General features: G+C 37.3%; 1 protein-coding gene across 3 annotated transcripts; it reads left to right on the top strand.

Moving 5' to 3' along the window:
- Positions 1-941: 941 nt before the first annotated feature.
- On the top strand, positions 942-10,981 carry LOC108611633 (phospholipase A1). 3 transcript variants are annotated; one of them, XM_089464038.1, is made up of 4 exons: positions 942-1,141; positions 1,212-1,473; positions 2,566-3,431; positions 10,234-10,981. In XM_089464038.1, the coding sequence occupies exons 1-3, from the start codon at positions 1,087-1,089 to the stop codon at positions 3,395-3,397; spliced, it is 1,149 nt and encodes a 382-aa protein (XP_089320164.1). In that variant the 5' UTR covers positions 942-1,086; the 3' UTR covers positions 3,398-3,431; positions 10,234-10,981. The 3 variants fall into 3 exon arrangements, with proteins under 3 accessions (XP_089320164.1, XP_089320165.1, XP_017859862.1); XM_089464039.1 differs by lacking the exon at positions 10,234-10,981 and adding an exon at positions 3,860-4,172; XM_018004373.2 differs by lacking the exon at positions 10,234-10,981 and having other exon boundaries at positions 2,566-3,519.
- Positions 10,982-15,516: the final 4,535 nt, after the last annotated feature.

Consider the following 15,516-nt stretch of genomic DNA (forward strand, 5'->3'; position numbering starts at 1 on the left):
ATTCATTATTTGATATTTGAGTTTCAATATAATAACTAAAATAAATATCCTATGCAAGGATTTCCTTAGGAATTATAAATAATAAATTTTTAAACAAATTTTAAAATATTGTTTGCCTGATTATTCTTTACACCCAAAAGTACTATTATTTATAGCTTATCCTAAAATATTGATTTTAAAAGCGCTTTAATTAAATGATTAAAGAAAATTTATATTTGTATAGTGAAACGCATTTTCATATTTCACATAGCACTAAACACAAACGCACTTTAATGTTTATTATTACACAATAATTATAGTGGAACTACAGATTGATGTACATACTTGATATCACAATTAAACACACAAATTCAAGTTCAGCTACTAGTTTAATGTTTGTCATACGCATGTACCATCGCGCTCTCTCTCTCCTCCCTTTATCTTTCATTTGCTCTCTGCCTTACTCCCACATTAGAATGATATTAACTAAAACTGTTTATTAAATAATTAACGCCAATGTTAAATAGCCGGCGCCCTCTCGCGCTCTCTGCTTTCGTTTGTTATCTCTAGAGTTCTGATGGAGAGAGCGCAGACACGAAGACGCCGATCGGCTCGAATTTGATATGTGATCGTGATTGAACTGGTACACGATGAAAATCGTTGATTATTTATTACATATATTTCCAGAGAAGTTTTTTTGAATAAAACAATGAGATTTGGATCGATTAAAATTCAAATATTATGCTTTGGGATAATACCAAACATTTAGTTATATGAAACGACTTGACCATTAATCTAAAGAATATATTTATAATCAAAAAATTATTCAATAATTTTCCGATTACACGTTGAGCTCTCCGAACTTCATTTTTCGTGCTGTTGCGTGTCACGCAATTAGAGCTCACGCCCATCTCTAGATGAAAGTTTTATTTTCTGTCTCGTGCGCTCGCGAGCTGGTCAGCCAGTCAGTCAGTCGATCAGACGTTAGTTGAGCAAGCACCATTGAGCGCTACGGAGCTGCTAAATTGGTCTCTATTGGGGCAACGTACGTAGGCGAAGGCTTACGCATTATTTCTATAACTATTCGAGTGTTGCAAAGAAATAGTCATGCGCTTGCTTACGGTCGTACTTGTTGCTATAGCTGCTCTTAACATAGTTGTTGGTGGGTTATAATGTTTTCTATATATATAAATGTTTACTTTATGTAAAAATTTCTACAAATAATTAATTAGCGGCACCTTCGAATGAAGCTTCCACTACCGAGTTACCAGAGGAAGATCATTGTGATCACAAGCTAACCAAATCAAATAAGTACCTGGACTATCCATTCTGGAAGAAGTTCTTCAAGCATTTGGTACCATTTACCAGTAGCTCACGTTCCAAGATGCAGTTCTTTCTATTCAAACGGGATTTCCCTGACTGCGGCCGTGAACTGTTTGCCAACGATGACGAGACCCTGGCACGCTCCGGCTTCGATGCACGTCATCCCACAAGGTAAGTGATCTTAGATGGGATTTTTACTCAGCTTCCAATGCACGCAGCTGATAAGAGATTGGAAAAAGTTTGCAATGCATACGATTGTAAATTGTGCATTTGTTATGCAAGACAGTCGTGTATTACGTTCGATAATTATATATTTGTAGTCCTCCACGATATTTCCCATTTGAAAAAAATTTATTTTGCATCATTTTGGTAAATGTTTTGCTTGAAGCAAAAATAAATTTCCGTTAGGCTAAACGAATTGTTTTTATTGTTGTTTTTGTTTTTTATTTGTATTTATTCACATGTTAAAACTGGTTTGCTGTTTTTATCAGCACACAGTACTCTGTATGAGACTCGGGCATGTTCTATTCAAGACATAGTTTGTAGAGAGTTAGGCAAAAGAGTAAACTTTAGAAATTATATAATCCCTAATCTTAGCAGAAAAGGACTAGCCAAAACTCTTAAAACTTTGTAAAATACCATTCACAAAATCATGTAGTTACAACAAAGAGTGAAATAAATTGAAATTGAAAAAAATATATATATATATAATCCATAAATTAGTAATGAATTATTATTATTGACATCAAAAAATTTAAGAGCGTAGATGCACATATAGATAATAGAAAAGCGTATTTTTCCTTTAAAAAAAATACTTTACTTTATAAATGATGAAAGTTAGTATTAATTATACAGCTAGAATTCATTGCGTAGGGTATGTCCTAGGAGACCACATTTTTTTTTTCTATTCGATTTTTAACACAGGCCTCTATAGCAACTATTAAAATTGACTATAGGGTATTGTCTAGTCAACTAATTGTAAATTGAGCATTTCATTGTATTATTATTATTATTTTTTTTTTTTTTGCTGTGTTTTCGTGTCGTTTTCACGCGCTTATCAATGAGTCATAAAACAGTTGCTTCGGAGCTGAGCCACACTAAGTGAAGTCAAATAGTTTTTGTTGTCAGCAAATTATTAGCATGAAATTTTAACATTAAACATTTAAATGTTAGCACAAACAAGATGAAATAGGCAATACAGTCTATTTGACTGTTACCAATAATTCCCCCGATTTTTTTTTAATTGAATTCGTATATTTTCAGAATTATTATACACGGCTGGATGAGTCAGGGCAAGGGTTCATTGAATCGGGATGTGAAGACCGCATATCTCAGCTTAACGAAGCCCAGGCCAAATGGCACGGATGACGCAATGGGTGAGCCCAAAATGCTGGCACCCCTTTATGAGGACTTCAATATTATTGTTTGTGATTGGAGCAAGATATCGTCGAATGTCAACTACTTTGGCGTGGCCGAAATGGTCGAGGATCTGGGCTATTTGCTTGCCGAGTTTGTGCGTTATCTTCATATGCGTGCGGATCTACGTTTCGACGATGTCTACCTCATTGGCCACTCGCTGGGCGCTCAGATTGCAGGCAGTGCCGGCAAACAGATCAGGCCGCATCGCTTCAACACGATTTTTGCGCTGGATCCCGCGGGTCCTGCGTTCCGGGAACAATCCGATGAATATCGCATAGATCCCAGCGATGCACACTATGTGGAGTCCATACATACGAGCATCGGCCTGGGCTTCGAACAGCCCGTGGGTCATGCCAGCTTTTATCCGAACTTTGGAAAAGATCAAAAGAAATGCTACGTCTACGGTTGTTCGCATAAGCGTGCCCATGATTACTTTGCCGAGTCCATCAATAGCACTAAGGGCTTCTGGGGCATACGCTGTGAGCGCTTGTCGAAGAAAACTTGGGTGCTGCTAGACAACGATGGCGAGTACCGCATGGGCGGTGAGCCCTCAGATCCAAAGAATGGCACCTTCTACGTTAAGACCTATGACACAAAGCCCTATGCTATGGGCACCATGAAAGCGCAGGCTGAGGCTTCCGCACAGCCAGAGAGAGTCACCGAGGTCTACCATTAAGGGCCGAAAATGATCAACTAACTGTGAATTATTGGTAAGAACTTGTTTTGGATTAGTAGTTGCTCGAATATTCTAAAATACTTCAAATTTAATTAAATACGAAAATATTCTCCTCACTAAAATAGTTTCATTAAAAAGATTCTGGTTTAGTCGGGTGTGCTTGACTAAGACTACTACTCGGAATACGGAATACCATTCACTCATATAAACAATATTATGTATATACATATATATATATATATATATATATATATATATATATATATGAGATCGTTGCGTTTAAAAACAGTCAAATGAGTATGTCTCGAATCAGTTCGATAATTAATCGATATAAAAAATGATCTATATAGTTAATCGTGCCTTCATCTCTACCTATTTAAAAAGCAAGCATTGCTGCAAGGCATTTAAATACATTATTAGAAACAATCAACACAACTTTTATAAAAAATTCAAACTTTCCAGACAATTTAATTTACTATGTATAAAATGGCTTATATGATATGGTTGATATGTCTTCTGTTGCTGAATGTGCTGTTGCTATCGAGCGCATTTCCACTACCCAACTGGGATCCGAGTTATCTGGATGACGATATGGACTATCCGGATATACTTGATGACGAGGTGTACGAGTTGATGTTGCAGCGTAGCATTAAATATCGTTATCCATATATGTTCAACCAATTACCAGGACATCAAGTCATGTAAAAGTTTCATTAGACATGCCACATACAATATATGAGTGTTACCCAAAATTGTTGCAGTGCAGCAAAGTTAATGCATTTTATCCTGCTTAATTTGTTGGCACTTACATAAGTAATTCATTAGTCACGTATGACCGAGCAACCTGGAGTCAGAGTCTGAGCAAGCGCTAGGAACTGAGTGGGAGCAGGAGCAGGACTCGAAGCAGGAGTAGGAGTGGGCGTCTTTCTCTCTCTCAAATGCCCACCCAAAACATAATTTTCATTTAATTAAAGTTATGTTGCATTTGTTTTAGGGTTAGAGCTGAGTGGAAACACGTGAAAATGGGAAATCGTTCAGGATTTTTTGTAGAGCAGAGTTTAGAGAAAAATGTATATAAGCAAGCCTAAAGCAAGGATTTTATATGACTTTGTTTAAATGCTAATGTTCTTAGAGAATGTTAAAGAAATATTAAATGCTTTAAAGAACGCAAAAAGAAGGAGAGGAGACGGCCTGGCAATTAGTTAGATAAGAAAGTTCTGTATACCAATTAAAGTTTTTCTTGATGAGCATTTGCATATTGTCTTTGAAACAGCAGAATCAATTCTCTTATTAAATTTCACTTAAAATGAACATCATTTGATACGATTCCCGAATTGACAGCTGCCTATTGGCGATTATTTCATGATGGTCTAAGTGACAGCTCGAGAGGCATACGAAATGAATGATTAATGGGCATGTCGAATCTCAATTGTGTGTTCATTTCAAATTCTCAGAGTGAGTGCATAATTTATGTAAAATGATTTTCCATTCTTGGGCTAAGCTTGTGCATGGATCTGGCCAAGGACAAGTTTTCGATTATGTTAACGATAAATGTGGATTGTGTGTATCAGTGTGTCCAGGATTTGAGGTGGAATTTGATTATTTAAATTTCATGCCCATTGCATATAAATAATTTATGAGCCGTGCTACAGCTACGGTCGCTGAGCGAGCCATTCTAATTAAGACATGAACATAATTCTGCAAATGTCTCCCAAGTTTCTACTAGCCACAAGCAAACTAATGGCTATTATTACACACACTCACACACACACATGTGTAGCAATATTGTGGTATGTGTGTGTTCCCTATTCTCAGCTGCCCCTCTGGCATTGTTTGTCCCCAATCCAATCCTAACACGCTTTCCACCCAGTTCACTTGACTTCACCCAATGCAATTTACACTTTCCGCTCCGTGCACAGTTTGGAAACCTTTTCTCCTTTTTTTTCTTCTTTTTTTCTGTCCAATTTGTCGTACGGAAATGCTTCGTGTGGCAAACCTCGGAGCGTCATATAACTCACATTTTGTTTGTGTGCGTACACGTAACCCACTTAAAAAGGGGTTCGACAGAGGACGAAGCAGTAGAGGAAGAAAAAATTAAAATAAAATCTGTAAATCTTAAGGGCAAATCAGTAAGACCATTTGAAGTCATGGTCTACCAACTGCATGATACCCGTTTTCAAATATTATAGAGCTAATAAGTCAATTAGTAAAAGATATCTATAGTTATATAAACTTGGCTATCTAAACCTTTAAGGTAGAATGTAGCATATACTCCTTTGAAAATATATATTATAAATTTCACGTTTTAACAGACAAGTGGACATCGCGTAAAGCCAAAACATACCTTTACATTACATGAGCGAGTATTATAAAAAGAAGGTGCGTGCATATTCTCACAAATGAGACACCGGATAAAACAACGACAATGACTCGACATCAATGTGAAACGACAAGTACTTAAAGTTTTCGGATTGACAATGTGCCCACACATACACATACACATACATATACATATACAAACGCACACAGTCATAAAAGCTGATGTGTATCCGCACTTAGGTCAGCAGATACTTAGGTACCTCTCAAGTGGTACACAGATACACTATATATACATAAGCCAATTTTATAGCATTTTTATGGCAGAGAAGTTTGGTATTTTGCTGCTGTTGGCAAACCGTTTCGCATCCTGCTTCATATCATTTAAAATATTTAAATTCGATACGCCTTTCGGGTTAGGCATTTGTATAAAGGATTCAGGGCTATGAACTAAAATAAGTATAAGTATAAGTATAAGTATAAGTATAAGTATAAGTATAAATATAAGTATAAGTATAAGTATAAGTATAAGTATAAGTATAAGTATAAGTATAAGTATAAGTATAAGTATAAGTATAAGTATAAGTATAAGTATAAGTATAAGTATAAGTATAAGTATAAGTATAAGTATAAGTATAAGTATAAGTATAAGTATAAGTATAAGTATAAGTTAAGTATAAGTATAAGTCATCAGTATAAGTATAAGTATATAGTATAAGTATAAGACAAGATAAGTATAAGTATAAGTATAAGTATAAGTATAAGTTAAGTATCGATGTTACGTTATCAAGATAAGTCTAAGTTCGTATACCGTATAAGTATAGTCTAAGTTAGTATAGTCTAAGTATAAGCTCTAAGTTAAGTACTAGATAAGTTCGTAGTCGTTAAGTATACGTCATAAGTATAAGTATAACGTCTAAGTATACGGTTAAGTCTAAGTACTAAGTATAAGTCTCGTTACTAAGTATAAGTATAAGTATAAGTTAAGTATACAGTATAAGTATTAAGTCTCCGTCTCCGTCTCCGTCTCCGTCTCCGTCTCCGTCTCCGTCTCCGTCTCCGTCTCCGTCTAAGTCTCCGTCTCCGTATAAGTCCGTCTCCGTCTAAGTCTCCGTATAAGTCTCCGTCTCCGTATAAGTATCCGTCTCCGTCTCCGTCTCCGTCTCCGTCTCCGTCTCCGTCTCCGTCTCCGTCTCAAGTATAATATAAGTGGCATTAATTTAACATATTCTTCAAATTCAAATTAGATTTGCAGCCCTGGTTGTAGGAAAACTCCCTATTGACATACCGTAAGCATTATGTATAAGTGTAAGTATGAGCTTAAGTATGACTAGTATACAAATATGTATGTCAATGTGTTCACAGATCCGATTTTGGGTCATGTCCAAGTTTTGCGGTGTGATTTTATGTGTAAAACTTAAATTATACAATTTGGGTGTCATGAATACATTTTTATACCTCATCTTTGTTGTTGTTGTGGTTCTTGCTGCTGATGTTGCCGCTGAAAGGGACAATGAGTTGCTAAATGCTTTGAATATTCTTTTGGTCATTGCTCAAGCTGCATGCATAATATAAAAGCGATATGTTGCCAAGATATTTACACTTCTTCCACACACACACACACACACACATAGCCACATACGCTCTCTTACACTCGTATACACATGTATAAGAGCTTTTGATGTGCTGACAGGTTGAGTATATGTCATGTGGTTTTGTCCTGAAGAAAATGCTGTATGGCCTACGTTTGCTGTCATTGCAATACAAGTTTTGGTTGCTGCAAGTAAAATGTTTCAAATATTTAAGATAAATGGAAATAAATTAAATCTTGCATTTCCAGAGGAGGAGAGTATATAAGAATCTTGAATGCATGCTGATTGAAAGCATTGTACTACAAATATAACTTTGGTGCAGTCGTGCATACCCGACTGCACTGCAGAGCAAACTGAATGTTGCTTTTGTGTTTCTGTCTCTTGTGGTGAGTGAGTTTTGTTTATTTTGTTTTGTGTCTTATAAAATGAATTAATGTGGTAGATTTTGTTCGCCGGCGCCCTTAATCGTAAGCCTCTTCAAGCACATAACAAAGTGCGCACTTTGTTAACATTAAACATAAAGTCGGCAATAAAGCGATGGCGCCGGCTGCAAATGGCTGCTCCTAGCGCTTAATGTTGTTGTTGTTGCGGCTGGTGCTGTTGTAGTTGTTGTTGTTATTGGCTTTACAACTTTTTCTTTATGCCCATGTGTACACACCGTTATAAAGAGAGGGAGACAGAGAGTGAGAGTATGTTACATTGCATTGCACTCAAAATGGCGTTCAGCTCGTTACAAAAGGCAACGCGGCGCAACAAGCGAAAAAAAAGAAACGGATAATAACAACAACGGGAAGCAAAAAGCTCCAGAGAGTGGGAGAGCCAGAGAGCGGGAGTGTGAGAGAGCTGAAGAGCTGGTCTCTGCAGCAGCTTTGGCTTAATTCAATTATGTGTGGTGTACACACTGGCCAGACGTGCAAATGCGAAAACAACAATGCAAACAACAACAGCCTTCTGGCCCCGGCTTAACTTTATTATTATTATTATTATTTTCTTTTTTTTTTTTTTTTTGCAAAAATTAAAAGCAAAAGGGGCAACTCGAATGGCACAGCACAGGGATTGCACTGTCCCACAAGTTGTTGCCGCGGCTTGGGCCATTATCATTGCCATTGTCGTCGTTGGGGCTTTTTGCTTTATGCGGCCACAGAATGCAGCGAGGCACGATTCGCGACAAACACAGCTACATTTATGGAAACTACTATTTGCTGAAGCAAACGGACTTAATAGCCAAATGCAATACTGTGCCACATTGGCAAGCACAGCAAAGGAAGCCTGAAGCACAAGATGTTACGGGCTTCCCTTTAACTAAAGGCAGACGTCGAGAATCGGAGCACGTTTCATGTAAAGTATGTATGTATGTATATATGTATGTATATACTATATATATATGTATGTGTATATGTGTGCTACACAAATAACAACAGTTGCTCTCAGGACAGCAAACTGCAGGGGCAGGTCAGAGAACGTTGCACAAATAGCAAACAAATCGCAAATTGAAATAAGTAAAGGGAGAGCGAACTAGCGATAGTAGTCGAATGCTAAATACCCTAGCTGACCTATAGAGGAATCAATATGCAATTATTAATTGTAGTTTTATCAAAAAATAAATAGGATGTACCTACTATAAGTATCTAACTCTATATGCTCTAGATAACTATGTCAGAATGTTCTAAATTAATCAAAAGCAATATACTTCAGCATATTAGCACTTTTTATACCCTGAACCCATTTTCAATGGGAAATCAGGGTATAATGGTTTTGTTGAAATGTATGTAACAGGGAGAAGGAGGCGTGGCAGACCCCACAAAGTATATATATTCTTGATCAGGGTGACGAGCTGAGTTGATTTGGCCCTGTCCGTCTGTCTGTCCGTCTGTCCGTCTGTCCGTCTGTCCGTCTGTCCGTCTGTCCGTCTGTCCGTATGTATGAACGCGTCGATTTCCGAAGATATAAGAGCCAGAGACTTCAAATTTTTTTTAAAATGTCCGTAATTACAGCGCGCATATCAAGTTTATCATTAAAATTCGATAACTCATCCCGATCTTTTTTTATCGATAAAAAACCTTATCGAAAACCAGTTATAAAATTATATCTTCTACACCTTTATTGCTAGAGTCTCCAAATTTTTAATGTATGCTTACATGCAATTTATACAATTTCGGTTTTTGTTAAAATTTACCCCCCACCCTTAATTTCACCCCCTCACCCTCACTTTTGTAAAAAGCGTATTTCAAATACTAGAGACTTGTGCTTTGGCAATTACATGCATATCCATGTTATAATCATAATCTGAAAGTTTCATGAAGATCGTACGTCCATAAAAAAAGTTATTAAACAATTAAGTTCTCATAGTAAGCGCGCACTGCAGCCCATGCGTGTTTATGGGTGGGTGCTTGTGTGTGTATGTGTTTGTGTATGTGTGTGTATGTGTTTGTGTATGTGTGTGTGTATGTGTATGTGTGTGTGTGTATGCGTTTGTGTATGTATGCGTGTGTGTGTGTGTCTGTATGCGTGTGTGTGTATGTATGCCTGTGTGTGCGTACGTGCCTGTGTGTGTGTGTGTGCGTGTTTCTTGTGTAAGCTGAAAGACGCGAAAAATTATTGAAATATCTATTGCTCCAAGGGTTCAGGGGATCTCGTAGTCGAGCAGTCTCGACTAGAGCTTTCTTACTTGTTTTCTATAGTATGACAGTCAGGCTACTTATGTATTTGTGTAATAAATATGTATATATTTCTATGATATGCTCTAATATACAGTCAGGAAATGAAAGAATATTTATAATTCTTAAATCTATTGTCTGTAGGCCATGGTTCTATACTCAATGGTTAGATGTTAGGGTTAGCTTCAGTAAGTAGCAGTCAATAAACATGCTCATTGCTGAGCACTGTGTAAGACATGGATTGATATGATATCTCTATAATTAATTGCAGGGTATTTAAAGAGTTCAGACCGCTCTCATAGAGTCCACCTCTTACCAAGCATCGGAACCACTTCATCAGAGGCGCAAAGAGAATGGCAAATAAAAATCAGATCCGCTCAGAGCGAGTACTGAGGTGGGCTTGCAGCAGGAGCTGGAGGAGGCTGGGCCGCAGAGGCAGTTGCCAGGCAAGTCAAGGCAATTGGCCGCCTTCCGTCTGACGCTGTTAACCCGGCAAGTTATGCATTCTTAATTTAATCGCTGGAAATTGACTCTCCAGAGTGCGAGTCTTGGCAAGGCTTAGCACAGCTTCCGGAGTCTCATCGCATCTTTGTCTAGCCGCGACTGCCTCTGTCCGTGTCCTGCTCCTTGAGTTGGGTCCCACACAGCTTGCGTACAATTTGGAAACTTTGCTGCAGAGATTGGACATATATCATGCGATTATGATTACATTGCATAGTTTGCATTATCCAATGGCTTGGAAAGCGTTCTGCCCAAACAGACATTAAGCCTGCGCAGATATTACAAACTTCCCTTCGCACCTGCGGACGCATAGTTATGCAAATGTTTGCCAGACATTGCAAAAGTTTATTTTCTTTGACGCCAGAGGGCGCCACTGTCTGAGCTAGTTAAGAACCTACATAAATCGGCTGCAATTCGAGTCTCGGAATGCGGGACTTTCAAAGAATTTAATTGAAGTTTAAGGATACGAATAATAAAAATACTTTTTCTAGTTTCAAATTTTCTTTTATTCTTATACATATATATATGTAACAAATAGGAAATTTATGTATTTTTTATGTACATATATAAACATATTAAAAATTCCTAAACTTTCTTATTATATTATATAAATAGTATTATTATTATTGATTTTATACATATATAAAAATACATAAATTTCCTATTTGCTATTATTATTTTTTCCATTTATTATAATGCCAAAAAAAAATAATAAGTATAAGAAAATTACTTAATTATTTTAATAGATGTTTCATCTAGCACCGTTTTAATTTATAACAAATTATAATTAGTAAACATTTGTCTTAATCTGTAAAAAAATATATATAAAAACATGATTCGAAAATTTTATATAACAGTTTATAAACTTAAATTCAAGTTTCTTAATTTTTTGATACATTCCAGGAATTCTTATAAATGCAGAATTGAAATGCAGGGCTTATAATTTAGTAAAAAAGATTTGCAAAAAAATATACAAACTTTTTCGTAGTTTAAATATTGTCAATTTTTTCAATTTTCAGCAGATGCTTTGCAGCTGCAATTTAATTGAGGCTTTTGGCAAAGTTTTTGTGCTTGGGCCGCAGCTGTTGATTTGCTGCGTTGACATCATGTTAATTTATAATGCAATCGCTTGGATTTGTCGCCTTTTGGGGCCAGCAGCACGCGGACTTCCATCTTCCATACACACAGGTGTGTGCATGTGTGTGCATGTAAATGGATATGGGGAATATGGCTAAGCACGCGTGTTGTGTCGCCGTCTGTCGCGCTGTTGTCTTCTCTGTTTGCTCTCACGAGATTTACAACGTGACAGCGCACAAGGCGCTGCCAGTTGACCCGCACCACCTGCCAGCGGCCACCTAGCAACGTGCAACTGTGAACTGGCAACTGGCAACTGGTGGTGCCTGGCCCTGGCCCTGGGTAGGCCTGTCTTGTCCCATACCGTCCTGGCTTGGCTTGGCTTGCCATGGCTTGCCTTGGGTAATGCCATTGATGGCGCTGGCAACACGTGCCAGGGACACTGATTTATATGTTTTCCATTTTTGTTTTATTAGCGCTCCCGTATCTTTCATCTCTGGCCATGGCAACGTGAATGGCATTAATGAGGCCCCATCTATGCTACATGCTACTATTGAGCATTCGGTTTAATGCTCATGCTGAATGCGCAAATTAAAATCGACCAGAGATAGTCATAAATATCCAGGCATATTTAAAGTTAGCCTCATTTGAATTTGCAATGCGGATGGACAGAGTGAGAGAGGCGGAGAGCTCACACAATTGCATATATGTATATGTGTGCCTGTGAGTGTGTTTGGTGGTATCGTCCGTCTATAAGCCAACAGCTGTGCCCGTCTCAGCAGCGGATGTTGCCGGGAATAGCGACGGAAATGGCTGCGCATATATATCCAGGGGCAACCCAATAGTTGCGGCGCTTTGAATGCGTCGCATTTGCGTTTTACGGAATGAATGGATTTCTATGCGCTCCTGAAATCTCATTTACCAACACTTGCAAAGTTTCGAATGTTCCAGTAAACGATTTCGCTCTGGCTAAACGCAATTGTAATAGTCGAATATATTTGGATATGTAATTATTTTTGAAATTTTTTAATAGTAATTGTATTATGAATTTTTATTATTATATGTATATGTCAATTAAAAATTTACTTGTAATTTTTTTTATAAGTATTAAAATTTGTTTTTTTTTTAAATTATTTTTTATAATTTTTTTTTTCTCCTTTTATATTGTTATTTGATCAATTTATTTATTTTGTTGTAGGTTATGTTGCATAATCTATTCTTGTAAATGCTAATAAATTCACAGATAACTTTTACCCACAGGTAATATAAATAGTGACTCAACTGGCCTTCAAGTTATCTTTTAGCTAGAGCAGACTACTCATATTTGCACTTCGTAGGTAAAGTGAATCAGTTTATCGGAATGCAAAATTGTGAGCGTAGTTTGTGTATTGCGGTCATATCTTTATCAGCTTCGCCAGCCATCGAACAAAGCCAACAAACCGCGGCGCGCTTTTCATTTCAATTTGCTGGCAACGGCCTTTGGGCAGATGGCGGATAGAGGATATGATGGAGCAGGAGGAGCAGGAGGAGCAGGAGGTGGTGGGCCAGACGGCTGGAGATCTGTGGACAGATTGGCCTGCAGTCTATGCAGCGACAGGCATTCTGGCATTTTGGCCAATTTAGCTGAAACGTTGCTTTAGATGCTAATGCTGCAGATGCTGCTGCTGTTCCTAGTGCTGCTGCTGCTGCTGCCTTCATTCGATTGCTGCCACGCCCACTTAAGCATTTGAATGCCAAGTGCACTGAATGATGCTTCGCTGGCTCTTGGTTTGAGTTAATTGAGCGAATGGAAATCGATGCAGAGCGAGGCTGGCGAGGGGTCGCCAGTTCACTTGGCCAAGCTCAGGCGTTAGGGCATTTGCCAAAAATTAGCCCCGGAGGCAAATGCATATTGTCACCTAAATTCGTGTTGACAAGGCCAACAAGAGGGCCGGGCCGGGCTGAGCCGTTCTGGCTGAAAGCAATTGACCGCATGCCCCTGGCTACATGACTAGCTGATTGGAGTGTTCGAGTGAGTGTGTATGTGTGTGGGTGGATTGAAAAACGATTTAAGCGTGGTGCCTGGATTTGATCTAGAGGCAACGTGCTTAGAATTTGGAGAAGCAAGAGTAGACTTGCTGGTCGCTTGCATAGAAAATTGCTTTAATTTTACAAAATCTAAGAAAAATACTTGCTTAGCCTCTATATAGGGCCAAAGGGGGCTAAAGACAGGACAACCCAGTTATGAGTCAGCAGAAAGTGCTTGAGAGGGAAGCCGTCTAGCTGCTCGCCCGCCAGGGGCAATTTTTCAGCATGTTGTGCACAAGACTGGAAAGTAATTCTATTAAAACAACAAGTATAACAAGAACAATAACAATATCTAATAATAATAATAATAACAAATGCGATGCGCAGTCGATAACATTTTCAGCAAAATAAACAAATTTGTTGCTGCTCAAGACTTTTGCAAATATGAAATTCCATTAATTTGATCGATGCACAGCGATTTTTTTGTTTATTGAGTATTTGCACAAAGGCGAATACAACAAAAACGGGAAAGTGGAAGAAGAAGCTGAAATTTCAAGTGGAGCTACGGGGCGTATGATTAATGCAGCTTGCAATTTTTTGTTCTTTTTTGGCAGTCAATGTTAGTTACTTTCCTGAAGCAGTTTATCAAAGAAACGGCAGTTGACAATGAAAAATGCGGAAATAGCCGGAACTTTGTCAAAAATCACTCTGATTGAATGAATTGAATGACTAAACGTGTTTAAATATTACATACGTCTCCTGAGCGTTGGTCCATCAACATTTGATGTAGAGTATGAAAAGACTTTATAATATGAGTTTGAGGAGTCAGGTTGACGAAATCGTGCTTCAATACTGCAGATTTTTGAGGAGAAAACTATAATATTATCTTTTGAAATATCATATCATTAAAAAAACTGCCTCGACTTTGCTGACAGTGTTTCAATCAATTATGTAAATCAATATGAATATGAATATAAATATGATATTTAGTAATAATATTTATAAATATGTGAATCAATATTATGAATACGAAGTCTGAGTTAATATTATGAAAATAAATAAATATATTCATATTCATATTGATTTACATAATTGAATATATTAATACTCATATTCATTTTGATTTACTTAATTGCATATATATATGTATATGAGAATAAATATTATGAATAAAATAATATGTTAATATGAATATATATAGATGTACTTTTCTCCTTTTTCTTTAATAATTCATACTATATTTTCATCAATTCTTGGCATTTACCATTTGCATTTTGGCTTAAGATCCAGAAAACTTTACTCATACTCACATTTTTCAACTATGCGAGAGTACGAAGTATTTTGCAGGTGAATATTTATGTCTAAAACTTGCTTTCGTATAATAACATACCATCATATATGTCCTACGGTCATATTCACACTTGTTTTCAAATTAGTTTTATGTATATTTTTAAAGTTTTTAATGTTTTATAAAGTGATTTAGCTATAGACTATATAAAAGCCCCCAAAAAGTTGTATTTCGTTATTCCAGTCAAAAATAAGTTTTAGTCTCGAACTTTAATTTAGTAATTGAATATAAGCAAACTGCAGAGGAGTTCAGCCAACAAACTGGCTTGCACAGGTTAAAGAGCGAATGGGGAAAATGAAGGCGCTTACAAAGCGAATCAACATGGAGATATGTATGTTTGCTTCCTCAGTTCCGGCAGCAGCAAAAGCAGCAGCAGCAGCAGCCGGCTCTACTCAAAGAGAAATATGGTACTTAATTGCATCCCAATAGGGCACATTCGTCGAGCTGCAATTCAACGAGCAGCAGCAGATGGAATATGAAGAGGAGCAGGCAGCAAGAAAAAAATCGAAATGAGTTTCTCCCCATTTACACAGTTTGCATTTGCCAAAAGAGTTGACGAGTTCGCGTTGGCAAAACACGTTGAGCACCAGATAAGATGTTGCAAATATTTTCTCATTCTCTTTC

The sequence above is a fragment of the Drosophila arizonae genome, chromosome 3 (genome assembly GCF_054131065.1).
Source record: "Drosophila arizonae isolate 15081-1271.41 chromosome 3, UAZ_ARI_1.0, whole genome shotgun sequence".
In the NCBI taxonomy this organism is placed as follows: Eukaryota; Metazoa; Arthropoda; class Insecta; order Diptera; family Drosophilidae; genus Drosophila; species Drosophila arizonae.

Coding starts and splice junctions, on each gene's coding strand:
- LOC108611633 (XM_089464038.1), top strand. CDS start 1,087: ATGCGCTTGCTTACGGTCGTACTTGTTGCTATAGCTGCTCTTAACATA. Junction 1,142..1,211: donor TGCTCTTAACATAGTTGTTG/GTGGGTTATAAT, acceptor ATAATTAATTAG/CGGCACCTTCGAATGAAGCT. Junction 1,474..2,565: donor GATGCACGTCATCCCACAAG/GTAAGTGATCTT, acceptor GTATATTTTCAG/AATTATTATACACGGCTGGA.